This window comes from Mirounga angustirostris, unplaced genomic scaffold, assembly GCF_029215605.1.
Source record: "Mirounga angustirostris isolate CCGP_5_RB_7025 unplaced genomic scaffold, mMirAng1.0.hap1 SCAF_2, whole genome shotgun sequence".
Taxonomy (NCBI): domain Eukaryota; kingdom Metazoa; phylum Chordata; class Mammalia; order Carnivora; family Phocidae; genus Mirounga; species Mirounga angustirostris.
Window position 1 is genome coordinate 2,038,382 of NW_026991710.1, and position 27,699 is coordinate 2,066,080.

Consider the following 27,699-nt stretch of genomic DNA (forward strand, 5'->3'; position numbering starts at 1 on the left):
CTGTGGGCATGAACATGCCCATTCCAGTTGTTGGTACTACAACTGTCCAGAATTGGCTTTTTATCACCAGTTATGTACTTTAATGACTTTCTGGGCTTATTTATTTGTACCACACATAACCTCATGGAATCAGTAATGCTGAATTTTCACCTATCTTGGTGTTTCAGTGTCATGCATATTAGATTGTTTTGATGAATGTTAGATCTATCTGGCTTATTTATTTTACTTTGAATATGTGGTTCTAGATATCAACATAAGAGTTTTATTAGAGCTATCATTTTCTGAAAATTTTTTCTAAAAAAATGCGTGCTCTTCCAACCACAAAAAGTCCGTGCATTTTAATGAACCGTTAGAGGTACCTTTGCGAAAATGGTTGCAAACAGCTTACCGTGTAATTTGTCTTAAAACATACCAAGTCACTTCTCTTGGAAATTTCTTCTCCTGGGAAGGCTGATGCCGTGAGTGGGATTTCATGTGGTGTAGCCTTTCTCACGGTGGTGTCTTTTAGATGAACTTTTGTGTGGATACTATTGGAATCTTTGGAGCCTGTTAGTCTAGGTAGAAAACCTTCAAGATTAGCACGTTCCAAAGTCCATTTGGCCTATATGAACACTTAAGATTATTTTATTGCAATAGAAGAGAACTTAGCATAATTATTCTAAACTTCAGAAATTGGTTTTATCTACATTCCAGTTTTCGGTCTCCCCTACAACCCGAGATGACGAGTGCGTCAGAACCTTACAGCATGTCCAGACCCCCTCTTTGCAGGGTCATGGCTCAGTCAGAGGGAGCCCTTGTCTCTCCTCGCAGTAGGGCCCGGGCTCATCTTGCTAGGAAGCCTGAGTCATACAGTGTTAACGATCAGTGTGGGAGAAGTCCAGAAAGATGTGGAATTTCTTTTGAGGCTCTCCCAGCGTTGTGATGCCTTTGATTTTTAAGTGTACATTGGTAGTAAGCCCCAGAAGTTCATCTTAAGTTCGTAGGTTCATTTATTTGGGAAGAGAACAAAATAAAATATGTTCCCCTTTTTATTTCTTTGAGGAAAGCGTTTGCCACGTCATCAATCTATGACTGTCGATTTGCCTTCATTCATGGTGACTGCTTGTTCTCCAGGTCTCTGCGATGAAATGTGGCCTCTTGCCAATCTCCCCGGAGGCACTTTCCCTTGGAGAAGTGGCTTACCATGATTATCATGGGATTCTGGTTGAGGAGGAGGAAAAAGTATTAATTCAGAAAAACTTGGGGCCTAAAAGCAAGGTCAGTAGGCATCTAATCTGGCATTTAAATTCTAGAGGAAAGAAGAAAAAAGTCAAAGTAGCTGTCTTCTTGCCTAGCTCCCTCGAGTTTTTGTGTTTCTTCACAGGTTCTTATTCTCCGGAATCACGGGCTCGTGTCGGTTGGAGGGAGCGTTGAGGAGGCCTTCTACTATATCCATAACCTGGTGGTCGCGTGTGAGATCCAGGTAGGGGGCGGCCGCTCTCTGCTGGCTGTGGCTTATTTGGGCGTTTGCAGGGTTCTTGTAGATTTTTGATACTTGTTTTGTAGGAATGAGTCTTTGCATAATTTCTTTGCCCAATGTGAGCTAGTAGATTTGGAAATTGCCCAGAACAAATGCCATTTCAGTGATTACTGGGCTTTTCATTTCTAGTTTTTTGTTATTCAAATACATAAGTCACCACCATTTATGGAGTGCCAGTGTGTGCCAGCCCCGGTATCAGATGCTTTATTTACATGTTATTTCATTTGCCCCTCGTGGTGCTATCCATGGAGAAGCAGGTACAGAGAGGGGAGAGACTTGCCCAGGCGCCACTGAGCCAGCTCTGTTCAACCCCAAGTCTGTGCTCTCCCCACTGGTACCTTGACTTCCATCTGGGCAGCACTGCAGTCCCCAGGCTCCTTCATACAGCCTTAAAAAGGGCATTGTTTCCCCATTTTCTCCTCCAAGCATGAGTGCCCAGTATCTTTGTTTTGCTAAAGAAGAGCTTCTGAAAATGACCTTGTGTGTGGATAGCCTGTCTCTGTCCATCCTCTGTTTTTTATTCTTACACTCTGATGACTTGGTTTCTCCTGAGAACTACATTTCTGTGTGAGTAATCTCTTGTCATCATCTCATCTGACCCTCTCGCCGTCAGTAAGGAACTCAAACTGTCCTATTTGCTTGTTTTGGAAAAGGTTCGAACTCTGGCCAGTTCAGGAGGGCCGGACAACTTGGTCCTCCTCGATCCTGGCAAGTACAAAGCCAAGTCCCGTTCCCCGGGGTCCCCGGCTGGGGAGGGCACCAGCTCACCTCCCAGGTGGCAGATTGGCGAGCAGGAATTTGAAGCCCTCATGCGGATGCTCGATAATCTGGTAAGAGCGTGGTTACCACCTGACAATAGGCTTTGGTTCTGAAAGCAGCAGCGTGCTGTTTTTATAGCAAGTGAAATTGCTGTCTTTGTGTGGTATCTGAGTGCTTTCACCCTCAAAAATCATGAAGAAGCACCAGGGCAATTGAACTCCTAAGTCACGATGAAATACAGAGGGGAGGGTTTCTTGTATTCCTTTGTTGTTTGAGAAGAATCGCCTTTGGACGGTGTGGGGACAAGAGCACTAGAGCGTGCTCTACTCGGGAGCGGCTAGGTCGCCCCTGGGGTAGCAGTGAGCACAGCACCCGTCCTCCCACGGGCAGGCCGGGGAGGGGCGTGGGGGGGTGCTTTCTTATCAGCTAGCCGAGTGTTTTGCTTTTTGTTTTAACAGTAAGTTCTAGGGGCGCCTGGGTGGCTCAGTCGTTAAGCGTCTGCCTTCGGCTCAGGTCATGATCCCAGGGTCCTGGGATCGAGCCCCGCATCGGGCTCCCCGTTCTGCTTCTCCCTCTCCCCCTGCTGTGTTCCCTCTCTCGCTGTGTGTCTCTCTCTGTCAAATAAATAAATAAAATCTTAAAAAAAACCCAAACAAACCAAAAAAAAAAAACCAGTAAGTTCTAGCTACATGGGGTCCGATTACTGTGTTCCACAGACATTTGCTGCTGATTCATTGTGTGGGAGACCCCCTCCTCCATATCGCAGGGACACAGAACCCAGCACCGCATGGAAGCTGGGACCGTGGTGTTTTCAGCTTACTAGGGCTATTCGGATGATACCCAGCAGGATGTGGTCTGTGTTAGAGGGTTCAGTGAGGGACCTCATCCTTTGGCAAGGATCAGGGAGGAAACTTGGTGGAAACATCCACCAAGTGGATGTCACTTGGAAATGACCTCAAAGAGTAGGTAAAATTGTGGTAGGCTGAGTTGGGAGAAGGAAGGTGTCTGTGCGACCGAAGACACTGCAGGGGGGTGAGGGGTACGGATATGCCTTCCTGGTGTGAGCAGGTTCTTCAGATACTCAGAACAAGGCATTGTAAGGCAAACGATTCTGTCCTCCAGAGACTTTGGGCCCTGTGCCTGCTGCCGTGTCACACTGTTTAGATGGGGTTCGAGAGAGTCCATCCTCTTGCCACATGACATTAGGCAGTGGAGACACGAGGACCTGTCCCAGGAGCACGGGAGCGAGAGGCCTTAGGAAGGCTGGAGTCCCCGTGCGTTGCCATGGTGTTCTGGGCGCTGTCGACAGCAGCACCAGGGCCTGTGGGGCACGTTCCAGCCTAACAGGAGAATGTCCTGACTATTGGACCAGGTAACGGATGGGGTAGGTGGTTTCAGGAGGCAGGAAGTTTAACTTTCTCAAAGATTTTGGAACTAAAAGAATATCTGATTCCGGGTGTGCCAGGTGTCCTCAGAGGCTGGATTTGTTAGTGAGGAAGGAACAGAGAGAGCAGAATCTTCCATAACTTCTGAATGCATTGGATTGCATTAACTGACCATCTGCTCTTGAGCCTGTAGCCGCTAATAGGACACGAGGAGTGCATGACCTAGCCGGAGAGAGGGACACATAATCCCAGATGCAGTGGAGCATCTGGGATCTGGGTTCTGACAGAGTGTGATGAGGGCTGCAGAGGTGGGGATGGGGCACAGGCTGGGACCGGTCACGGGAAGCAGGGCTAAGAACGGAGCTCGCTAAAGGAGATGGAGGAAGCAGCTGCCCTTAGGTAGCAGGGGGCAGTGGAGGCTCAGGTGTCCTCCCTGGGTGGCAGGTTCCCCCGAGGGGCCTGGTGAGGCAGGGGCGCTGGGGTGGCTTCTTCTCTCCTCCTGTCAGGCACTCTGATGTCTCACTGCTCTGTGACCTCTAAGTCAGGCAGGGAACAGGAAGGAGGACTAAGAATCGAGAACACCAGCCCACCACATCTTGTGTGCTCAGTGCCTTCTTGAAGGTGGAGAGAAACCAGAATTAGGCAGTAACTCTAATATGCTAGAGGAGGGAGAGAAAGGATGAAAGATGAATAGTGAAGCGCTCGTTACAAGGGTGTGGCATTCAGTGTCCTTACTGCGCATGGTCATTATTGTCATTTTTAAAAAAATATTTTATTTATTTATTTATTTATTTATTTGACTGCGCGCACACAAGCAGGGGGAGCGACAGGCAGAGGGAGAAGCAGGCTCCCCACTGAGCAGGGAGCCTGATGCAGGACTCGATCCCAGGACCCTGGGATCATGACCTGAGCTGAAGGCAGACGCTTAACCAACTGAGTGTCTCAGGTGTCCTGATTATTGTCATTTTTGATATGAGAAGGCTGTGTAGTGTATAAGAAATAGTAATTATGATTATGGTCCACATTTTAATGTAACATTCTGATTAACCATGTATGTTTGCCCATAACTGAGTAGGGTAGATAATAGTTGGAAGATTCTCCTACTGTAAGAAGTATTTTAACGTAGAGTTAGAAGAAATGCTAAATTGTTTCCCAGAAAAATCAAGATGTAATTCCAACTTCTCAAAGAAGGAAGAAATCCGTGTATTTAACTATAAGCCAAGCCCTTACAGCAGGTCTGAGGCCCGAGGATTGCCTCTAATTTTGGCATTACAGCATTTAGAGGGGAAGAATAAGAAATCCTACTCTTTCAGGATAAAATTTTGTGAGGTTCTGGTGGTTTATCCTGGAGTCATGGAGACGACTCAGATGTCTCCCTAAGCAAGAGGAAGCTTGAATTAGTAAGAACTGTATTTTTCTGAAGATAGCCTTTTTACCGCGGAGCTGTTATCTTTTATCGTTCCTCAACAGGGCATGCTCAGCAGTGGAAAGACTGCAGTATAGACATTTACCTACCTTCCTGAGGGTAGTGGTGGGGAAAAGAAACAGCCACCGACAACTGCATTTAGGGGTTATTACCACCCTTTTTTTTTTAATGTAGTAAAGGAATGATTGGTAATGAAAGTGGCCTCCCAAAGAAAAGGAGCACCCAAAGGGGAGCAAATTCCTGAATTGGGAGAAATGTGAAGGATTCCAAAGCACCTTGGCAGTCAGGGCACCAGCCATGGTCCCTCTTATATGACCAGCCCCTGATTCTCCTGTTATTCACTGTTCTTCATGGCTGTGAATGACTTGGTCCAGACATGCAGCTGTGGGTCAGGAGCCGGCTGAACCAGATTCTTGGCTTAGGGTCTCACAGGAAAGGTTGCAGTCAGGATGTTGGCCAGGACTGGATTGTAATCAAAAGGCTGGATGGGGGAGAATCCACTTCCAAGCTCCCTGAGATTGTGGCAGGATCCATTTTCTTACAGCTGTAAGAGTCCTGGCAGCTTGGTTCTTTAGAGCCAGCAATGGTCAGAGAGACTCTCTCAAGATGGGTGCTACACTCATGGGGCACCTGGGTGGTGTAGTCAGTTAAGCTCCTGACCCTTGGTTTTAGTTCAGGTCACAATCTCAGGGTTGTGGGATTGAGTCCCATGTCAGTTTCTGCACTTGGCACAGAGTCTGCTTGAGATTCTCTCTTCCTCTCCCTCTGCCCCTCCTGCTCAGGCGCTTTTGTGCGCGCTCTCTCTGAAATAAATCTTAAAAAAAAAAAAAAAAAAAAAGATGGGTGCTACACTCTTAAGTAATGCATCCAGTCACTTTTGCCACGTTCCGCTGGCTGGAAGCAAGTCAGGTCCTGCCCGTGCTCCAGGAGGGAGGGCCTTACAGGGGGTAGGGACCATGGTGGGGGGGTCATCATAAAGTCTGTATGCCACACCCACCAGATGCCAAGCAGTGGATAGGAGGGATGAGTAAGACATCATCCTTGCCTTGGAGAGATTGTGGGAACTCGAACACACGTTGGTCCTGCACGTGGGCTTGGTGCCATTACAGTGTGTTACAGAGGCGCGAGCTAGCAGGGCCCGTGTCCTAAAGCCCTAGTGAGTGGTTATGAGGCAGAATGGAAGATTGAACTCGAACATTGCTATAGTCAAAGGTGAAGCAATTTTGCCAGGAACCAGTTGTCACGAGGATACTTGTTTGGCCTTCCCCAAAGATTGTCACAGTATCTAAACTTTATCTTAAAAAGTAAACAAAAAATTAAGTAGGTTGATTAATACAGCCTGTACTGTAGCCAGCATTAAGTAAGCCCTGTTTAAGTGTTCAGTTCATTAACTTTCTGAAACTGAGCACACTGTATAACCGATTCCCAGATCAAAGGACAGCAGCACCGGGCGCCTGGCTGGCTCAGTCGGTAGAGCATGAGACCCTTGACCTCAGGGTTGGGAGTTCAGGCCCCACGTTGGGTGTGGAGCCTTTCTTTTTTCATTTTTTTTAAAGATTTTATTTATTTGAGAGAGAGAGAGACATAGCAAGAGAGGGAACACAAGCGGGGGAGTGGGAGAGGGAGAAGCAGGCTCCCCGAGGAGCAAGGAGCCCGATGCGGGGCTCAATCCCAGGACCCTGGGATCATGACCTGAGCCGAAGGCAGACGCCCAACGACAGAGCCACCCAGGAGCCCCTGGAGCCTACTTTAAAACAAAACACCCCAGCAACACCTCAGGACCCCCTGTACTCCTTTCAGGCACTTACCCCATCCCAGAGGTGACCATTGTCCTATCTTCTACAGCAAACATTGGTTTTACCTCTTTTGTCCTTTTTATGAGTGGAATAATACAATGTGTTCTTTCCCATTTGGTTTCTTTGACTCAGCATCATATTTGTGAGATTCACCCTAATGTTACCCCTGGTACTGGAGTGTTTGCTCTGATTCAGGGACCCTAGTCCATTGTGTGGGGTTCCTCACTTGGCCCACTCAGGTGTTGCTGGCTCTTTCTGACCTGGGGCTGTTAGGAACAGTGCTGCTTTCAGAGTTTTAGTGACCATCCTTGCGTCTCTGCTGGCATGCACCTAGGGTCGGGTATGCGCGCGCCCAGCTTTTCTGGGGGTTTCCACACGGTTTTCCAAAGTGACACTGTGTCGAGATCTGGAATGGTGACTGTCTTTCCGTCTCTCTGGCCCCTAGGGTTACAGAACTGGCTACCCTTACCGATACCCTGCTCTGAGAGAGAAATCTAAAAAACACAGCGATGTGGAGGCTCCTGCGAATGTCACAGGTTACTCCTTCGCTGGTGATGGGGACCCGGGCACTTGCTCCCCTCTCAGACACAGTGTTCAGAAGCAGCAGCGGGAGAAGACAAGATGGCTGAGCTCTGGCCGGGGCGACGATGCTTCTGAGGAGGGGCAGAATGGAAGCAGCCCCAAGTCGAAGACTAAGGTGTGGACGAACGTTACACACGATCGCGTGAAACCCTTGCTGCAGTCTCTCTCGTCCGGTGTCTGCGTGCCAAGCTGTATTACCAACTGCTTGGTCTGTGCCTACCTTACTGTTCATAGTTAGATGACGTAGAGCAAGTTGGGTAGCTGGGGCTTCGGAGGCTTTGGGAATCCAGCCCCTCTGACCTGGATTGAAAGCAAACCTTCCTCATTAACCTTCTTTAGTCTGAACCAGAATCTGCTTTATGCATCAGCTGTAATTCAAGTAAATCTGTCTGCTTGAAACTGCTTAAGATCTGTCGTAGGTCTTCAGTAACTCCAGCATCACCTAACTCCGCAGAGATACTAAGTAACTTACGTGTGTTAACCCCTAAGTCGGAGCTGCCATTTAATTCAAATTGTATTTAAGGAATCGTAAAATTTCTTGAGCTGTGATCCCAGTGTCGTCATCTCCAGTGGTTTCTTGAAGTCACTGCAGTCTGTGCTTTCAAGTCTTCCGTGTTTTCTTAAGCAGTTTTCCCTCTGTCTCATGGGTATTTTCTCAGCTGACCTCGTCCTTTCTCGTTAGCCTCGTGCCCTGCTTGCTGTCCCAAAGCCTCCGAATGCTCTCAGCCAGCTACCTTGTGCATGGACTGTTGCATGTGAGTAGACGGCCATAGTGGTGAGTCTTGTGACTCCTGCTGGGTGTGGCGTGACCCACGTGCAGCGCAGGCCACCCGCAGGCCCCGCAACAGGCCCTGCGGCGTGCGTTGTGCCAGGAGCCACCGGCACTTCCCTGAGAGATACCTGTTGTCCTGGTGCTCACGCCCTGTGCGGACCCGTCTGCGCTCCGCTCCCCGCCCCCCCAGCTGGCCCCGGACAGTCCAGCGGCTCGCGAGCCCCAGGCTGGGGAGGCCCCCTCACGGGTCTCGTGAAGAGCCGGGCCCGGGGCAGACTCCTCTCTGCATGACTCGTTCTGTAGGCGTCCACGTGACGTTAGGTCGGCGGGCCTGAAACAGTGGGCCCCAAGTGAGCAGGCGGGGCCTCCTGTTCCCCTAACAACAGTGTTTTTACTTTATAGATTTATTCCAAAGAACACAGCTCTGTCTTCCCCAGGTGGCTCTGGTGAGAGAGCCTCTGAGCTCCTGAGCAGATGGGGCGCGTGGGCAGAGACTCCGCGTGACCGTGGCGGGGCTCAGTGTTCGAGCCCGTCTCTCCTCTCGCCGTCGCCCTCCCTCTCTGCCTCTCCCTCATTTTGCTTTTCTTTTCCAGTTTCATTTGTTTCGTTTTTATTTATTTTACTTGTTAAGGGGACTGGGCTTAAAAACCAGCTTTCTGGGGCTGATACAAGGCCGTAGCGCTGAGCGGCTGTGATGAGGTTTTCCACAGCACCCGCGGGGGGCAGCTGTGGGCTGGAGCAGGCGCGCATGCGCGTGAGGTAGCGCGGCCCGTGCGCCTGCGCGCCGGCCGTGAGGTGCGGGTCTTCACCGTTCCGGGGTATGCAGACTCCAGGCGGTGCTCGCAGGTTGGTATGTGAACTCACGGTCACTGTTCTTAAGTTTCAGACGCGTTCAGGCTCCTGAGGTTATTGGGTTAATGTTTTGACTAAAACCTGTTTTTAGTAAAGAGCTGGAGTTACTTGTGTCTGAGAAGATAACCGTCAGTGAGTACCTCACAGCTCCTGCCCATCCCACACTCCCCTTCGCGGCGGCTAAGCGTTTGCCGGTTGTGTCGCTTTCTTCAAAGCCTCACGGTTTATGGCTCGCCGACTGCCTCCTGAAAGCGCTCCGAAAGGCGTAACGTCGCCGGCCTTGTTTTGCCGTTCAGGGCCCCCCCCACGCCGCGGAATTAGAGTGGGGTGAGAAACCCCGTCTTTGGTCGGAGATCCCAAAACCCGCCTGCGAAAGGCGCGCTGTGCCGCTGCTCCGCACTGATGACCAAGCAGCCTGCTAACGCGGACTCGTGAGGCGCCTCACGTCTCTTTGGGATGTTTTTGTAACACTCTGAGGGGTTAAGGTCTATAAAACACTCGACACGACCAAACTGCGGCGGGCGGCCGCCGTGCAACGTCTGCACGCTCGCTTCCTGGGGCGGGACGAGCCATGCCGGAAGCGCGTTCGAGTGCCGTAGTTTATTTCCGGGCCAAACTTGGGTGGTGCCCACTCCTGCCTCACGGTGCGGCCCTTCCCTTCGCCTGGGTGGCAACATCACATCGCTTGTCCTGACCCTGCCATCTCATGCTTCCAGCGGCTTTGGCGTTGATGACTCTCAGGGCGGTGAACCAATGTGCCCTGAAGGCGCCCCCCCCCCCCCCCCCCCCCCCGCGGAGTCACGGAGCAGAGCTCGCTTGTCAGCCTGTGCCGTGCCCGAGTTTCCCGCGGGGCGTTCTGGAGGGCGTGTGCCAGTCAGTCACGACTTGGGTTCCTATTTGCACATGCCCTGCCCCGATCCCCCCGCTGCGGTGACAGGAGGTGTGGTCATTGGTTCATTCTCTGTGATGTTCATGCATGACCAGGTGTGAGACACGGTGGACAGATTGGATGCTGTGGTGTCACATACCGTTGTCCCCGTTCTGACTTCTCAAACTGTTCTTGATATTTGCAGTGGACTAAAGAGGATGGACATAGAACCTCCACCTCTGCTGTCCCTAACCTGTTTGTTCCATTGAACACTAACCCAAAAGAGGTCCAGGAGATGAGGAACAAGGTGCGTACCAGCGGCCATCAGCCCTCCGTGGAAACTGTTGCGGGCGGAGGCGGTGGCGGGTGGGACAGGGTGTGGAGCGCACGTGGCCGGCGGAGGGCTTTGCCGCCGCCGCTCTTGTAGCCGAGGCCACGTCTCGCCACCGCTTCCACTGTCGCGCCAACAAGTGTGCCGTGTGAGCAGCAGACGTCCGGGGCCCCGTGGTTCTTGAAGTGACGCTTGCTCACAGAGCCGGGCAGAACCGGAAGCTGGAGAGCTAGTTTCCGGCGAGAACAGCCTTTGCCCCTGCGCTTCAGCGTTCGTTCACTGAGCTGTGAACGTTTGCTGTGTGAGAACAGGGGCTCCCCCCGTGTTCACAGTGTCACTGTATGACGGGCACATGGGGGATATTCCCCTCCACTTAACGAGTGCGGTGAGAGACCGGTGCTTACCACAGCCCTCTAGAAGGTGCAGAAAGCCAGGAGTGGCTCCGCGCACCCCCTTAGACAGGCTGGGCTGGCCCCGTCAGGCAGGCGCTGTGGCCACGCGGGCCGTGAGGAGCGGGGCAGAGCAGAAGTGCGGCTTGGGTGGGGCTCTGGGGCCCCCGAGGGCAGAGTGACCCCAAGGCACAGCTGGCCTTCTCTGTACTGTTGACGTGTGTTTCTCCTTCTTGTGTCCTCAGATCCGGGAGCAGAACTTACAGGACATTAAGACGGCTGGCCCCCAGTCCCAGGTTTTGTGTGGTGTAATGATGGACAGGAGCCTCGTCCAGGTGAGAGCTCAGAATGTCTGGCGTGGGTGGGCGGTGGCGCTAATGACTGTCCACTTCAGAATTAGTCCTGAGTGGGGAGAGAGTGACTCTGTGAGGTAAGTGTTCTAGGCAACCCGTTCTCTCCGTGAAAAATCCTCACGATAAGAAATAACCCTGCCACTGTCCCTGAGGTTGTAGATTTAGCATAAGCATGCCTGAGGGCCGCGTCCCCCACCCGCGCCAGCCCTGCTCCGTGCGATGCATGCCCATGTGACGGCGGCACACAACGCCGTCTGCTTGGGGACCGGGATGTGCCCTGGTTTTAGCAGTATACCGGGGAAAATGCTAGAAGAGGGTGGGTTTAATGGACTTTTTGTTCTTGGGTATATTGCTGTCTGCAGTAAAGTGCTGCTTGGGGTAAAGTGCTTACAGAGGGTACCTGTAAATGTGGCCTCCACATTTACACGCTTTTCTGGAAAAGGACTGTACTTTGTGGCACACGGAAGATAATCTTGTAAGTAGTTATCTCTGAAAATGAAGTTGCCACCTAATGCTTTAAACACGACAGCAGGGTAGGTGACCGTTTTCCGAATTGGGCCAGCTGTGGCCCCGCTTGCGTGGTCTGTGCTCGCACGTGGCCCCACCATCACCGCTGCTGTCACGTGGCTGGCTGTCTCTGCTGCATGCCCTGGGCTGGCTCTGTCCTGTGCTCTCTGTTGATGTTTCAAAGCTGGGCCTGGTGGGCTCTGATGACTCAGTTTACTGTTGCAGGACGCACCCCTCTCTGACTGTACGGAAACAATCGAAGGGCTCGAGCTTACAGAGCAGACCTTTAGTCCTGCTAGATCTCTGTCTTTTAGAAAGGTACTCACTGCCCTGTCCTCAGCTACCTCTCAGCACGCGCTGCTCTTCACCTGCCCCGTCCCTCACTGTCCTCGCTGGGCACCGTCTTAGTTACCGAAGTAGCTTTAAACCTGTCTCTGGGTTATCTGGGATTGTGCAGAGGTTCTGTTCTGCCTGTTCTTTTGTGAAGACATTTGGTATGAGGCTATTTTCACGACTGTCGTTACTCCACGAGGCTGCGGAGAGCGGGCCCATCTTAACGATGTGGCGCATTTCCGAAGTTCTGCACATGCCTGTGGTTGGTACATGCTTTTGGGTGTTTGTTTGCCTTTTACAAGATGCTGCTTGCAAAAGGCTCCTGTGGGCAGACTGTGGGCAGGGGCGGCTCTCCTGTGTGGCCTTCTACCTCTGCTTGCTCAGTTGTGACCGCACGTGCCGTGAACGTGGCAACTGGAGGTTGTATGATTGAAAGACATCATTTCAGAGGAAGGGGAAATCAGTCAGACTGTTTTATTGTTGATGAAATATATTTCGTTTTTCCCTTCAAAAATTCTGGATAATTTTTTAAAAGTGTTTCACGGGGGAAAAGGCATGCAAATTTGAAGCCCAGAGTTGTCATCTGTGTGCATGTGTACCTGACGTGGTGGAAGGAGACCTTCCGTGAGCGCTCAGGCTGCACTCCTTGCGGCCAAGGGTGGACCACAGCTGCCTGCACGTTTTGAGTCTTAGTCACATTCATCCTGCATTCAAAGGAAATCTGAGGGGTGTTTCTTTTAATTCATACACCTCCACTGAAATGCAAGTATCATGTTAGTGATGTTCCAGTTGCCAGAAAGAAGCAGACCTGTACCAAAGACGGTATATTCCTGTGTGGAATCCCCACCATTAACACTATTTTGCATACTTACGTATTAATTCCGCGAGTCCCGTTTTCCTTATCGGTGGAATGTACTTGCAGCTGCCATTCTTGGAGGAGCTCCTCAGAGCAAAGGAGAAAGATGTACTTGTTTTGCGTCTCAGTCCTTTGGGCTGGAAGCTGTTGTGATCTTGTGAGTTCCTCGTTTTTTTTTTCTCAGATGTGTGAGGGTATGCCAAGTCCATGAGCCCGGGGGCTTCCTGTGCGGAGTCCACCTGTGGCTGCCACCCTGTGGCTCCGTGGGCCGAGCCGGTTCGAACAGTCCTTGCTCGCAGTCCCTCTGGTATGGTACCGCACGTTGTGGTCTCTGCTTGCACCTGTCAGGGCTGCTGGAAGGCAGGTGGTATTGAAAGGGGGCTGTTTTGGCAGGTCCCTCACCCAGCCCCTGTTCTGGGTTTGCTCCTGTGATGTCGGACTTGGGTGTGTGCCCTGCCACTTGTGTTTCATGAAGTAGAGATGTGGGCCCCCCAGGCCAGGGGGTCAGAGTCGGTGGGAATGGGGTTCCCGGCGATCCCGGTGTCCTCCCCACAGTCTGAGCACCAAGCTCTGTGAGTGATGCGTCTGGGTGGGAGTTAGCCCAGGAAAGTGCGCCCAGCCCAGCTGAGATGCTGGTGTCCCTGTACCTGGATTCTTGATCCAGCTTGTGTTTTCTCCACCACCCTCCTCCTGGTGCTCACATTTGCACTCTTGGTCTTTTTCCCACCAACTAATCTTATTTCATTTCTATGTTGAGAACATGATTCCACCCATGCCCTTGACCAAGGGTGTCCCCACAGCTTTTGTGTGGGGCTCAAAACACAGACTGCATTGCTCCTTCTACAAGATGGGCGCTGCTGGCCGGCAATGTCGATTTCTCTTTGAACCAGTGAAAAGGACTTTGTTAAATGTCCTAAAAATGTCCTCTTTCCAGTGAGGCAGGTGTGTAGACAATTTTTCCATTTGAGAATCTGAGGAATGTGTGTTTGGGACCTAGGAAGTTGGAGCTTTTGGGAAGGACTTTCCTTTGCTTCCATCTGTCCCTCCCTGGCGGTGGCCGTTCACTCAGAGCATGTTATCTTCTGAGAGAAGAAGGAGCGGCGAGCCGTCAGCCACACCCCAATGCTCTGGTTCCAAAAGGAGTCCTGAGCTTAGCCGAGGGCTCTCTTGGCTCCGGCACTGTGCCTGCCAGCATGTAGCTTGGGGCCTTCTGGACTTTGTTACTCGTGAATCGAGCTGTTAGACGTCAGGGCAGACAAGTTTATGCTGAAGGTGGCCCAGCGCAGCCGAGGACTGTGCTGCTGGGTCTGGACACCGTGAGCCCCGTTCTCTGTGCACCTCTGTGCACACAGGCTGTGGCCCTCCCACACTTGGTGCTGCGCGGTAGAAACGTGAGGGGCCTGGGCCCACCTTGCACACTTCCATGGTGCATTTGGTGTTGAGCACCCAGAAGTGTGTGGCCCGGCACTGAGAACGTAAATTCAAATCTGAGTGGGGTTTATGGATGAGAGCCTGACGCTCGGAGAGATTGGGTCGCTAGCCATGTTTGCGTGGCTCGCCAGCTGCCTCGGCCAAGTGGAGAAGCATCTGGTTTGCTTGGAGCCCCTGCTCTGTGGCTAGAAGTGAGGGAAGCTGCAAGAGCCTCCCCGTGGCCTCTGCAGGCGAGAGCAGCCACGTCACATCCTGGTTTCTCAGCCCAGGCTGCTCCGCAGGAGACCTGTTTCTCTCTGCATCCCAGGCCTCGCTCCTTTTCCTTCCCTCCAGATAACAGGCTCCCTCTGTCCCCCAGTCTGTTCAAGCCTGGGTCTTGGCAACTGCTCGCCATTGAGAATTTGGAGGAGGGAGGCAACCCTGCTGCGCCTTGAGGGTCAGGTGTCTCAGGGCGGGAAGGGCCTTGCTGGTCCACAGGCGCCTCTGTGGCAGGTGATTCTTGATATTTTACTCATCCCTTGATTTGAACTTTTGATTTAAGTGAATTGAAACATTTCTCTCAAACCTCATGTCACCTCCTCATTTTCTCGGCAGTGATACTAGGATGCAAATGCAACTGGCCACATGGCCGTAGATTTAGGGAAACGCGCAGCTGGGCCTTAGCTGTTGTTGGCCCAGCAGGCTCTTCTCAAGGAGGCAAAACCCGGGCCCATGCACAGGAATAGGCGTCAATGAGTAGTGAGTGGCAGGCAGGAATTCAGTACCCTGCCCTGGGGAGACAGGGCTGCTTCTGAGCGAAAGGCCACTTGACCTTGGGTCAGCATTGGTCAGAAAGAGGCCCCCCTTGACCATCCAGGTCATCTTGAATCTTGAGGCTCTCTGAGCAAAGGTGGCCAATTCCAGCAGGTCCTTTGCTTCTCTTCCCCGGCTCTGCGTCCCTGATTGATCATGGAGTGCTCTGGACTCTCTGTACCCAGCTTGCTGGACAGAAGCCCCTCAGCCCAGGTTCCCCAGCCTTTGCCAGGGCAGCAGGTGGCCCAGGTGAGCTGAATTTCCCCAGCACTCAGTCTGGCTCCGTCTCTCGTGCACATTGCTTGGGCACGGTCTCTCTCTGGTGTTCGCCCCTTACTCAGGAGGGTATGGACAGACCAGGCCTAGCGTCAAAATTTTGGATTTTCCTATCATGGGTGGTTTTTGGAAGCTCCCATTAAGTAATGGGCATGTGCGTGTGTTCTGGTTAACTTTCCCAGAAAATGAACCCAGGGCATTTGGGGGCCAACCAGGCTGGGCGGTGGGGCACAGAGCTGTGCTGGGGCAGGTGAGTGTAGGCTGGACATCACTTCACACACCCCAGAGCTGCCTCCCCCTGCCGGCTCCCTCCCTCCCTCCAGGCCTGCCTCCCCACCCCAGTGATTGCCCAGCATGGGGCTACCTCCCTTTACAGACTGGGTGCTGACTGCCATCCACCTTTGTGCTCTGCTTGCTTGCTTTTCTTTTTCTTTCCTACACATTCTCGGTTTTCCAAATTCCTCAGACAAATACTGGTATTTTGGGACTTCTTAAAAAATTTCTCAGTGTTTTGGGATAAGTTCCAGGAGCTAGTTAAAAACTAAACACATAGTTAAAAGAACAGAACTTAATCTGTGAACTTAGACAGTAAGCGAATCTCTGGGCATACCTTCTCTGATTTGGAATGCTGGATGTTTCCTGATGTCGTGAAGAGGGCAATTGACTTAAAGAGTTGGCTCTTCCATCCCTGCCAGGAAGGAGACCGCAGTCTCCCTGAGGTGCTCTGTGCCCTCTGTGCACCTGAAACCTGAAGGACTTTCCTAGGAATTTTTTCTCCTGTTACATTTGTTTTGTACCTTCAAAATTGTGTTTCTCTGTCTCCGACCACTGGAGGCCTCAGCTCAGCCTCAACCTCAGGGCCCAGGGTGAGGCCCAGGGTGAGGCCCAGGGTGAGGCCCAGGCCAAGTCTCAGGGTTGTCTGTGTACTCCGGGAAATCCGCCCACCCCGCCCTGCCTGCCGCCTTGCCCGGGAGGGGGGAGAGTCCCTGCGGGCAGGGCTCCCGCAGACTGGGCCTCCCTTTTTGTCTGCAGGGGGAGCTGGTGACAGCCTCCAAGGCCATCATTGAGAAGGAGTACCAGCCCCACGTCATCGTGAGCACCACGGGCCCCAACCCCTTCAACACGCTCACCGACAGAGAGCTGGAGGAGTACCGCCGGGAGGTAGAGCGGAAGCAGAAGGGCCCCGAAGGTGAGTGTGCGCGGGTCCTGGGCACGTGGGCACACTCAGCATGGGGGGTGCCTGAAGCGAGAGAAGGCGCTCTGCGAGCTCCTTTGTGCCCAAGCGGTGACTGGGGGTGATGAGGACAGTCACTTGTATGAAAGATCAGCCTTCTGTTTGGTTAAGACCAGAACGTTCTAACGTGCACATTTCCTAGTTCTGGAGGATTAGAAGGGCTAACACATTTGTGAACGGTCGGCTTAGGAGGCACCTGCAAGCAGGCTATGTGGGAGACTGTGTCCGAGAGCCGGGCTGCTGTCTTTCCGCACAAACGCTAAGGGTCTTCTGGGCAGGCTGGGATTACAGGCCCGGGTGCTAGCATGTTGACCGCCCCGGCGCCCTGAGTGAAGAGTGGCCACGTGCGGGTGCAGCCTGTCTCTCTTGGTAGCTGACTCACTGACCCAGGAGGTCATATTTTTGTAAAACACAGTGGGACGATTTTGCAACAATGAGAATCAGTGACTAAGAGCCAGAACCTCACGGAGGAGATGGTTTCAAACTCTAGGTTTTGAAAAGTAGGTCCAAGAATTTGGAGAACTAACACGAGAAGCCGGCCTTCCCCTGCTTCTGCCGTGAAGGCGCACCTTCCCTGAGCACCCTTGGTTGGTTATTAGGAACACCCTGGGCACAGACACCCCCCCAGCCAGGAGGCTCATGCTGCGTCCTTAGGGCCGTAAGTTCCAGCCCTGGTCTTTGTACCGAAGCCTCGGATCCTAAGCAGGGACCGCACGTCCTCCCAGCTTGCTCCCCGGGAATCAGCCTTTGGAGTGGAAGTCCCACAGTGTTCCGTAGCCCTGGGGCTGTGGAGGATCGTCCAGGGAATTACATATTGCTCCTCATATAATCTCTGATTTGCCCCAATTTAGGTATTTTTTGGCCTTGTTTTAGACCAACTAACGCATTATGTAGATGCTGTTGAAATTTGAGTTGTACAGAAAACTATTGCTGAACTGTTTTCAGTGAGCGTTCCAGCATCAGGGCCCGTCACTTTCTGTTAGCTGTGCGTTAGGATTAAGACCTCGCACACATGGAGTCAGAGTGAGCCCGGTGTTTCCGTCACATTGAGCTCTACTTCTCATCGTCTCCCTTGAATGGTGTGCTGAGCCCCACAGAGAGCTTTGTGCTGTCGCCATAAGTCCCTGCCTTGGGGTGGCCCGTGGGCCCGAGCTCTTGGCCCTGTGGGCGAATCCCGGTTCCAGAGCGCACACACGTGTGTCTGCCCTTTGGGTCCTCCCAGTGTCTGGGGAATCTGTAGTACAAGAAAATGGTTTTTGAGTCAAAGCACAAGACACGCAGGGGTTTCCCTCCTCGTGAGGCTCCATGAGGAGGGATGTTTCAGCCGTTGAGTGGATGGGGCGACTATGACCATGCTCTGTGATCACTGGGCTGTCCGTGGCAGGAGTGCCAGCCGGGGGTGCTGCCAGGAGACCCCTGCCCGGTGCTGGCCGTCGGCATGGGGATGCCGCACGGCAGCCCTTCCCACAGGAGGAAGGAAGCAAGCTGTGGGGCTCGGGCACCTTTCCTGGTTGAGGGAGCTCCTGGGAGATGGAAAGGCCTTTGTTCATAGACCTCTGGCTTCAGGAAGGTAGGTTGGTATCTCTAGGAGATCAGAGGCCTTGCCGGTTAGAGCTGTTTGTTCAAAATATGAGACCTAGTGATACCAAGCTGTTAATATAAAAAGTTTAAATGAGAGAAGGAGAGTTAAGGAATTAGGATTAACATTGGTATGCATATTTCCCTAAATGAGAAGTAGACTTGGAATTTTCTTGATCCTGGGTCCTAGTACCTGCAGTTTTTCCTCTGGTCCTCATCAGCATATTTTACTTCAGAAAATAAAAATATTATAATTGCCAGGTTTAAATTATTGGTAGAAAATATTCTGCATAAAACAATGAAAACCAATGCAGTGCTCATGTGACATCCTTGAGGTGGCGAGTAGGGTGAGGGTGCCTGGGACCCTGGGCTGCTGGCTCAGCTGTGGGGGGGGCTCCTCTCTGGAACACAGGTGGGGACACCCCAGGGGTCACCATTCACCGTGTGTCACACTGTTGGCTCTGGCAGATTCTCTCTGGAATAAGAATGGAAATCAATTTTGTATCCAAAGTCGGTTGAATCTTTGAGATTCAGATCCACACCCCAGTCACAATCGGCCTTCTTTGTCCCCTTGGAGAGATGAAGACAGCGTGGCCGTGAGCCCTCCTGGTCTCTTGGATGTACCCGAGAAAGAGAAGCTTCAGCTGTCCCCCTCAAGGCAGCCGGATGGACAGGGCAGGAGGGCCTGCCTGCCTTTCAGGAGGGTGAAGGCTCACGATGTCTGAAGCTCTTTACCATGTGCTTCTCACTTTCTGTCCGTCTGCAGAGAATCTGGACGAGACCAGAGAACAGAAAGAAAAGAGTCCTCCAGAGCCCCCTGCTGCCCCCCACACCCCCCCCAGCACCCCTGTCAAGCTTGAGGAAGGTGAGCTCTGGGGTGGACGTGAGCATGTGGCTGCCCCGCTGTGGGAGGGTGCATGGCCTTCTGTGGTCCGATGTCCGCCATGAGAGGTGGATTTCATGTCCTGTCCAGTGGAGGGAGAGCACCCGGGTGTCAGTAGCTGAACGGACAGTGGTGAAGGAGCGAGCATTTGTGTGGAAGCCAGCACGACACATGGTTCTGAACTGGCCCGCCTCCCTTGCTCCTGTTTTGGTTCTGTCCTGGGTCACTCGAGGCTACACATTTCGTAGTGAGACATCAGGACAAAGTGGGAGGACAGACTTGGGGGATCGGATCCCACCTTCGTTTATGATGCCAATTTTGCCCACTGCTTACGCATTTCTCAAACCTTACTGTGTCCAGATCACCCCTCTGGAAACATCTTCCATTGTGTCTGGGCTGCAGGACCTTGTGTGACCTGCCGTCGTAGTCAGTCCATGCAGAGTGCTGGCCTCCACTGGCCTCTCAGACCACCCACTGCGTGTCTGTCCCTTGGTCCTACATGTCGTGCTTCCCGTGCCTGTGGGGAGCCTGTGGCTCGCCTTCCTCCCCCGTTTGTCCCCAAGAATGGCTCAGCCATTCTTCTTCTATAACCCAGTGGCTGTGACTGAATGCCTAGATTCTCTCCCTGTGCTTTTCTCTTCCTGTGGCTGCGTTACAAACAGGAGTTGGATGTGCTAAAGAGTACCTGTTACCATAGTAAGTACCGCCCTCGTCTGGCCCTCTGCCGTTTAACCAGTGGTCCCTGTGCTTTGCCTCATTCTCCTGCTTCTTTGTTGCTTACCAAGTTCTGTTCTCTGTTTATTCAAAATAAAAATAGAGTCCCTGCCCCCCCACCCCCCACTCTGCCTTTCTTGTACTCAGTTCCTTCCACCTAGGCAGTGGCATCTTGGCAGGGCTCCGTGGCCGGAGAGCTAGGTGGTGGCAGCCTGCCCTGGGGGCTCCCGGGGACCGAGGCGGTGCTGCTCAGGGCCCTGTGGGTTCCAGGAGTTCCAGAGCCGTCCTGTGGTCCTGCTCAGCATGTGATCGCTCGGCAGCATCAGACACACATCAGACTAGGTTCAGGCAGGGGGAGGATTTTGCCTCGTGCTGCATGCCGGTCGCTTCTGTTGGGATCTTGGCTTAAGCTGAGCACTTAAGCGTAATTGGGGATGGGGCAGGAGACTCTGGTGCTGTATTTAATGTGACATTTGGTCACATGGTAAAGTTCCCAGAGGCACCCACAGGCCACCTCTGCGTGCTCTGTAGGGTGAACGCTAACTTCCTCCTATCCCCCTAAGTAAGGACATTTAATTGTTCCGGGATAGAAGGTGGCTCAGGGGCCAGCTGGGGCGGCCCCAGCCTCCCAGAGCTGAAGCACTAAGTGTTTGGGGCCCAGAGCCTCCCACGGCTGCACCTCAACCACACTCAGCTCTGAGTCCCCCCTGACGCAGGGCTTGGTTTCTCTGTACTAAATGGTTTAGTGTTGCCTAAGCAGCAAGTCGCTCGTAACTCTGTAGGATGTTATAAAACTCTGCAAAACTGGTTTCCCCCCGGTCAGAGTCTGCATAGAGATTTGCTGATGGGACCTTCCCCAGAAACCCACCCTCGGGCTGTGTCTTTACAGCGAGTTACCTTTTGCCCTTTCATGTTCCCATGTTCGAATGCTGAAGCTGGCCAGGTTTTTGCCCCTGTCCCTTACCTTACAGTTCTTCTCTTTTCTTTCATTCTCCAGCCTACAATGGCTTTGTTTTGTTTGATGTTGATAGTGCCCATGGGGTCTGGGAGTTAACCATGGTTTTCCATGGTTTTCTTCTTGGGGGAGACCAGGTGTTGTGGGACCCAAATTTAGGCCTAATTTCAGGACTACTAATACGTGCCCTTAGGGTTCTAGAACAGACTGTTGGAGTGTTAAACGTGGAACATGGTCCTAGTGCAGTGCCGTCAGCTCGCCCAGCTCTCTGACTGGGGCCCGAGGTCCCAGGACGGCATCTGGGTCTGTCAGCACACTGTCCACGAGGAGGAGCTGAACCCCCCACCCCCACCCCCCTGCGAGGTTGCGTCTTCGTTTTGTACCCTGAGCCACATCCAACCTTGAAGTAGAGTAGACCTGATTTAAAGTTTCTTGTTTTCGTGTCGGTAAAAGCCCCTAGAGCCCAGCCCCGTGGCCGTCTTGGTGCGGGCGCTGCCTCTCTCGGGGCGCCCCGCTCAGGTCCGGGGACTGCTCTTCAGCACTGTCTCTCGTCCCCCACCCACCAGACCTGCCGCAGGAGCCCACCTCTGGAGAGGACAGTGATGCTGCCACCTTCAAGCCGACTCTCCCTGACCTGTCCCCTGATGAGCCTTCAGAAGCGCTCGGCTTCCCCACATTGGAGGAGGAGGAGGAGGGGCTCGGTGAAGCCCACGAGCCTCACAGCCCCGCCAGGTCCCCCGTGGCGGCCAGCCCTGAGCCAGCCTCCGCCCAGGTGGCAGAAGAGGCCACCTCCCCAGCTGCAGAGGAGGGGGCTGCCGTGGACCCTGGCAGCGATGGGTCTCCGGGCAAGTCCCCTTCTAAGAAGAAGAAGAAATTCCGCACCCCCTCCTTTCTGAAGAAGAGCAAGAAGAGGAGTGACTCCTGAAGGCCCGTCCTGCACACACCGAAGCCACCAGACTGCCCCCGATTGCGTCTCGTGTCCTGTCTTCCTGTGTCATGGAATGCAAAAAGCCCATCCCTCCTCATAGCTAGAGCTCCCCTCATGGTGTGACCAAATCCCCACGTAGCCCGGTGCTAACCTCGTGTGCGCGTGCAGCGGGCCTCAGCCTTGGGGGCTGGGGGGACACGTCTCCGCGGCCCCTCTGCCTCCGCCCGCCCTGCCCGGGCTAGCACCCCGCGGGCGCGCTCTCCCCCGGGGGCGGTCCGTCCTGGTTCTGGCCGGACAGTTGGAGGCCCTGGCGGCTCTGGCCTTGCCCTCCCTCTCCTCCTGTGGTGCAGTCCCCCATGCTGTGTGTCTGCTAGGCTCCCCTTCACCCCCACGTCTCAGGTGACTGAATCAGACTTGGAGCTTCCTGCTGGCATTACCTGCTTCGTGATCTCACTTGGGTTGTAGCTACAGAACCTCAGTCCTGTGCGAGCACTCCTGTGCCTGCCGGCGGCCCCGGGCACCCTGACGGCCTCTGAGAGCCGGGGACCCAGCAGCAGAGGGGCCTGCGTACACCCCACGTGCCCTGTGCATGGTCTGATGGCCCTGAGGCCAGAAACGGGGTTCAGAGGCCCCCACTTTCTTACTGGGGTCTCTAGATTACTGTCATAGAGAAGATACATTAAGAGGGGGAAGAGTCCTTTCTAGAATTTTCCTTCAGCAGGTTTGTAATTCACCCTCCATCTTTGACCATGAACAGGAACAGGCCACTTTTTGCTTTAGTTTTCTCGCTCTACCTCCGCACAGTGCAGCAGAGCGTGGCTCGCTGTACGGGAGGGTTTGGAACTGGGAGGGATCGCCTCTTACTTTAACTCAGCCTGAAAGGTGCCCGGTTTTGGTAAAAGGTAGCTCAAGGTAGAAGGGGACCCAGCGGTCCCTCCCTCACTTCTCACACTCGTCCTTTGTGGAGCCAGGCCTGGCTCTCCTCGTGGGACGTCGTAAATTTTCATTGAGATTCCTGAAAAATCACGTGCAGCTGCTTAGCAGGAACTAGTGGGGGACCCATTCCAGGGGCCGCCCGGTGCCGGCCTGGCTGGGTGCCGGCTCGCCTCCTCCCCGGAAGCGGGGAGGGGCCCCTGGTGGACCTGGTGCCAGAGCCGGCCTAGGGTCCCACACTCCTGACCCCAAGCAGGACCTGAGGCCGGCTGCATGGCGCTGGCCGCTGCTTCGAGCTTCTGGAGACGTGCTTTCTCCAGCGTATCGTTTTGTTGCCTCTGTGGTGTTCGGGTTCTCTGCCCTCGCCCCGTCCTTCAGTTAACCGCCGACTCTAGCCCTTCCTTTTGTCGCACATACGCAATGACTCTCATTTCACTTTTGTAGTTTATTTTAACTCTTTGTATCACGACATGAAGTTAGTCGTATATATGGACACAGGCTTGGGAGGATGGGTCCTGCGTCCTTCACTGTAACATGTTTTCTTCACAAATAAAATTCTTGAAGCAGTTTCCTTGTCTAAACTTGGGAAGCAGTTTTGCACTTCAGTTCCTTCCCTTTGCTCCTTTAATCCCAAAAAGAGATCCCTAAGTTTTTTTTTTTTAAGATTTATTTGAGAGGCACAGTGTGGGTGTGGGGGGGGAGGGGCAGAGGGGGAGAGACTCGCTAGCAGCCTCCCCCCCCCGCCCCCCCCGGCCCGAGCGCAGAGCCCCACGAAAGGGGCAGATCCCGTGACCCTGAGATCATGACCGGAGCTGAAATCAGGAGCCGGACGCTCAACTGACGGAGCCCCCCAGGCGCCCCCCAAGTGTTTACTTCTTGATCACTGTTGCTTTGCACTGGGGAGGACCCTTTAGCCACAGGCTGGGGCGGGACGTGTGATGGGGAGACTCTGGCACAGGGGCCCCTCCTCCCTGGTCGGCCAGGGTGCAGGGCACAGCCCGGGTATGGCCCAGCATGTGCCGAGCCCAGGCTTGGAGGGCCCTGCGTCCACGTTCTGTCCTCAGTCTTGTGCAGAATGACAGCCGACTCGGGAGGAGCCTGGGACGCTTCTGCTCAGTGCAGCTCTAGAGCCTTCAGCTTAAGTTGCTGCTTCTGGCGCCTGGGGGTGGGGGGTGGCGGGTGGCGAGGCACGGCGGTGTACTGGAGAGAGGCACTGGATATAAAATAGCTGCTTTATTTTGTCATTCAGAGGCCTGGCTGACACTGTCACTGAGAGAGAAGCCAACAGAAAGCCTGGAAGGGTTTGGAGTCACTGCCCCCAGCCTGACAGGGCCGTCCACACCTAGGGAGGGGCTGTGAGTGTCTCGGGCCCTCTGGGGCTACAGGCCCTGGGCTGTCCTGGGCTGTGCCCGGGGCGGGGGGTCCCCGGCCCAGGCCTCCTCTCCCCCAGCTCGGGGCGGGGCTGGCTCAGCTACTCGGCCTTGAGTGCGTGGGCTGGAGGCCTCAGATTCCACAGGAGCAGGAGGGGGAGCAGGAAGAGGCCAGAGCACACGGTGAAGCAGACCCTGGCCCCTGCCAGCCAGTACACTGTGGAGAGACAGCCTGAGCCGTGACGCGGGCCCACCCTGTCCCTGCCGCCCCTCAGCCCCAGGATGGCAGCAGCACGGCCCCCCCCCCCCCCCCGTGGGCCAGTAGCCCCCAGGCCTGGCCCGGCCGCCCCGGGGCCCTCACCTGAGGCAGCCACCATGGGTCCCACCGCCCTGGCCAGGGCGCCCAGGCTCCGCAGGGTGCCCATGATCGTGCCCTTCTGCCTGGGCGAGCCTTGGGGGGAGAAGGAGAGGAGGCCATCACGTGCCTGCAGGCCTCCCACCTGGGGGGCCTCCAGCAGCAGAAGGGCGTCTTACCAAAGTTGGCAACCACAGAGGACAAGCAGGGCACCACGACTGCGGCAGCTGGTGGGAGACACCAGGGAGGGCTGTGACCCAGGATTCCTGGCTCCCGGCTCCCTGCTGCTCCCGCCCTGGCCCTGGGAGGACCCACTCACCGAAGGAGTACAGCAGCAACCCCAAGCCCAGCACAGGCAGCGTGAGCCCCCAGCCGATGAGGAGGAAGGCGGGCACGAGCAGCAGGATGGCCTGCGGGGGGGCACAGCAGAGCTCAGGACCCACCCCTGCTGTTTCCACAGGGCTCAGGACACAGCCTGCCCCCCTTACCCACCACTTCCTTGGGGGAGCCCCATACCCGCTTCACAGCTGCAATCTCCCCGCCAGGGCTGATCCTCCGCGCGTAGGCACCCTGCACGGTGGCCATGGTGAGGCCGATGAAGAAAAACATCTTTCCCTGCTGCAGGCTGGGAGCGGGGGAGCTGTGAGTGCCTCGCCCCTGCTCCCCGTGGCCAAACCAGGGAGCCAGGGTGACAGCCGGTTCTCCACGGTCCGCCGAGCCAGGGTGGGAGTCAGCCCTGAAGTCGGGGGGGGGTTAGGCTCGGGAGACGGCAGGGAGTTCCCAGGCCAGGTCCTGCGAGGGGCCTACCTGCTGAACTGGAAGCGCTGATGGGCAAGGAAGCTCAGGGTGTACTCCAGGCCCGAAAACAGGAAGAGGTAGAGGAAATACACCAGGCCCAGGCGGCGAAGGCTCCCAAGTCCTGGGGAGCAGGGGGGAAGGGGCTGACGATAGCTGGGGGAGGCCTGGGCAGCTGGAGGAAGCCATGGTCCCACCCTCGAGAGGGGGGTGGCTCCTTACTGTCTCCAGCAGGTGGGTCCTGGCCGCGGGCCACAGCCGAGAAACGGAGCAGGGCCAGGGGGCTGAGCAGATCCACAGCGGCTCGGAACCCGGGGGTGATGGAGGGTGCCTGGGGCGGGGGCAGGACTGGAGGGGCCTGCCAGGAGGCTGGAGAGGGGCATGACCTGAACCTGCCCTGGCCTCCAGTCCCCCTGCCGGGCCCTAGAGGCCGGGGCACCAGGAGAGGACAGTCCAGCATCCCCTGGCATCCCTGCACGCCCACAGAACTGAGCCCCCAGCCCTGGGACCTCTCATTGGTTTCTTCCCGGGTCCCCCCTTACCCGCTTCTCTGGGGGCAGGGTCTCCGGCAGGAAGCAGAAAATAAACAGCAGGTCGGAGGCAGCGAAGAGCAGGGCGAGCCAGGGTACCGTCTCCGCGGGCAGGGAGGCACCCAGCATGGGGCCCAGGGTGAAGCCCAGGGAGAAGGCCACCCCGATGACTGCCTGGGGAGAAAGCCACCTGAGCCCCGCAGGAAGGCCCAGCCAAGGAATCCCCAGCCGCTCATCCTCCATCACCTGCACGCACCATGCCTCGGCTGCGGGCGGAAGGTGAGCCCAGGTCAGCTACGATGGCCGTGGAGAGGCTGACGTTCCCCTTGCTGATGCCCCCAATCACCCTGGAGGCCAGGAAGGCTGCGAAGCTCCTCGAAGCAGCCCACACGGCATACGAAGTGGCCAGACCTGCCTGCCTCAGAGTGGGATACACAGGGCAGGTATGGTCACCTGAGGCCACGAGGGGCCCAGAGTTGGACCGACCCCACCCAGGTAACACCTTGGGGGCCTGGCCCTGTTCTGGAGCATCAAGGTCCACTTACGTTCCCAATGTTCACACAGGTGGCAGGGGCAGCTCTGGGAAAGCCTGGCTGGGCCACGGGAACCACCACCCGCTCAAGCACCCCACCCAGGGGGCAATGAGGGGCTCACAGCCAACCCCCTTTCTCCCCAGAGGGCTGCCGGGCGGGCGAGAGGAAGCCGCACATTCCCACGCCTCGGGCGCCCTGTACCAGGGACAGCAGCATCACCGGGCGCCTCCCCAGACAGTCCGAGACCGCCCCCGTGAGTGGTGCCAAGAGGAACTGCAGGAAGGAGAAGACCGAGCCAATCAGACCTGGAGGAGACAGAGGTTTTGGTTACCACGACTCAGTCTGTCCCCAAGGGTCTGATCGCGCCGGGTGGGCGCTGCACTCCCAAGCCTTGGGCCTCCGGCTGAGGCGCCCTGACCACCAGTGGACGCTGCACTTGGAGAGGGGCAGACCGTGCCCAGCAGCAGGAGGGCGGGGACAGGGACTGGGGTTGACTGGAGTCCAGACCCGGTCACAGGGCCCAGCACGGGGCGGGTCGCCATACCTCCGAACAGGACGCTGTTGTACCTCTTCTCGGCTGGCATCCTGATCGCTGCGGCAAACCAGTCCACGCCTCGCTGCCACGAGCCATACAGGGGGTCCTGGGGAACACGGAAGTGTGACAAGGGTGGGGGGCGTGGGCAGCCATCGTGGGGGGAGTCGCGCGCCCTGGACAGGGACATGGGGGCGGTCTCACGTGGGCACGGCCGTGGCTCTCCAGCAGCCCTGGCAGCAGGGGCAGGAGCAGAGTGAAGGCCAGGAGGTCCAGCAGGAGGCCGAGGAAGACCACAGTGATCACGCGCGTCTCCTGCGCCGTCTGTTGGCGGATGGGTGGGCGCGGGGTGCAGCTCCCTCCGGCTCCCCAGCCCATGGTCCCGCCTGGCTGAGAGTGTGGCAGGTCTGCATGAGGCCACCTCTGGGTACCTGAGCGCCGGACGCCTACCCTACACAGGGGTCCCTCTGTGCGCCCTCCCCCCGAGCCCGGGTGCAGGAAACTGCGGCTGCGGGGTTGCGCCAAGAAACCGCAGCCACTGATGCCAACCGTCGCCAGGGGCCGGATGGGGGCATCGCGGCCCCGGGCACCATCCCACCCCACGCGGCCACCCCACGTCCTCGTGAGAAGCGGGCGGGGAAACTGAGGCCCCGGCGGCGTCCCTGCGGCCCGAACACGATCCCCTCCCAGGAGCCGGGACCCCGGCCTCCACCCGCCCCCCGGGACCTCGGCCCCCCGATCTCCGCGCCCCCCCCCCCCGCCCCGCCCGGAATCCCAGACCTGGCCCCCACCCGGGACCCCGCCCCGCCCCGGCTCGCCTCCTGGGCGGGGCAGTGGGGCGCGCACTGGGGCTGCCCCGCCCTGCACTTGCCGCGGCCGCGCGCTCGGGTTGGACGGACGGACACGGACACACGGACAGATGGACGGATGCGGAATGGACGGCCCGGCACGCTGCCAGGGGCGGGGCGCACGCCGACCACGCCCCCGCCCCGCCCCGGAAGTGTGGACGAAGGCCGGCTTCCTCTTCCGGCCGGCGGTCGCTGAGTGCGGGCTGGTCTTGGGGAACCGCGGGCTCTCTTCCTGCAGGGCCGTCAGCGCACGCGGGCGCCACAGTCCCTTCCCGCCGTCCAGC

General features: G+C 55.7%; 2 protein-coding genes across 22 annotated transcripts in view; one reads left to right on the forward strand and one right to left on the reverse strand.

Annotated features, from left to right (window-relative positions):
- Positions 1 to 23,021, forward strand: part of ADD1 (adducin 1) — a 91,024-nt gene extending 68,003 nt beyond the window's left edge. For 4 of the 12 annotated variants that reach the window (XM_054509023.2, XM_054509021.2, XM_045881601.3 and 1 more), the window contains 10 exons: positions 1,114 to 1,257; positions 1,364 to 1,462; positions 2,173 to 2,349; positions 7,331 to 7,675; positions 10,165 to 10,266; positions 10,925 to 11,014; positions 11,765 to 11,857; positions 16,260 to 16,416; positions 18,806 to 18,904; positions 21,158 to 23,021. In XM_054509023.2, coding sequence (XP_054364998.2) covers positions 1,114 to 1,257; positions 1,364 to 1,462; positions 2,173 to 2,349; positions 7,331 to 7,675; positions 10,165 to 10,266; positions 10,925 to 11,014; positions 11,765 to 11,857; positions 16,260 to 16,416; positions 18,806 to 18,904; positions 21,158 to 21,516 — 1,665 coding nt within the window. In that variant the 3' untranslated portion in view covers positions 21,517 to 23,021. Of the gene's footprint in view, positions 1 to 1,113; positions 1,258 to 1,363; positions 1,463 to 2,172; positions 2,350 to 7,330; positions 7,676 to 10,164; positions 10,267 to 10,924; positions 11,015 to 11,764; positions 11,858 to 16,259; positions 16,417 to 18,805; positions 18,905 to 19,584; positions 19,620 to 21,157 lie in introns of those variants that run through there. The other 8 variants (XM_054509025.2, XM_054509026.2, XM_045881604.3 and 5 more) reach the window with 8 other exon arrangements.
- Positions 23,022 to 23,670: 649 nt separating this feature from the next.
- MFSD10 (major facilitator superfamily domain containing 10) lies at positions 23,671 to 27,554 on the reverse strand. 10 transcript variants are annotated; one of them, XM_045881600.3, is made up of 13 exons: positions 27,439 to 27,554; positions 26,772 to 26,953; positions 26,580 to 26,676; positions 26,237 to 26,340; positions 25,759 to 25,917; positions 25,515 to 25,676; positions 25,195 to 25,303; positions 24,985 to 25,096; positions 24,694 to 24,802; positions 24,497 to 24,587; positions 24,357 to 24,404; positions 24,184 to 24,273; positions 23,671 to 24,039 (listed from the first exon to the last, which is right to left on the reverse strand). In XM_045881600.3, the coding sequence occupies exons 2-13, from the start codon at positions 26,943 to 26,945 to the stop codon at positions 23,924 to 23,926; spliced, it is 1,371 nt and encodes a 456-aa protein (XP_045737556.1). In that variant the 5' UTR covers positions 26,946 to 26,953; positions 27,439 to 27,554; the 3' UTR covers positions 23,671 to 23,923. The 10 variants fall into 10 exon arrangements, with proteins under 10 accessions (XP_045737556.1, XP_064440275.1, XP_064440276.1 ...); XM_064584205.1 differs by having other exon boundaries at positions 24,694 to 24,913; XM_064584206.1 differs by having other exon boundaries at positions 24,357 to 24,587.
- Positions 27,555 to 27,699: the final 145 nt, after the last annotated feature.

Coding starts and splice junctions, on each gene's coding strand:
- MFSD10 (XM_064584201.1), bottom strand. CDS start 26,945: ATGGGCTGGGGAGCCGGAGGGAGCTGCACCCCGCGCCCACCCATCCGC. Junction 25,304..25,514: donor CCCTGCCCCCAGAGAAGCGG/GTAAGGGGGGAC, acceptor CCCCCGCCCCAG/GCACCCTCCATCACCCCCGG. Junction 24,588..24,693: donor AGATTGCAGCTGTGAAGCGG/GTATGGGGCTCC, acceptor GCCCCCCCGCAG/GCCATCCTGCTGCTCGTGCC.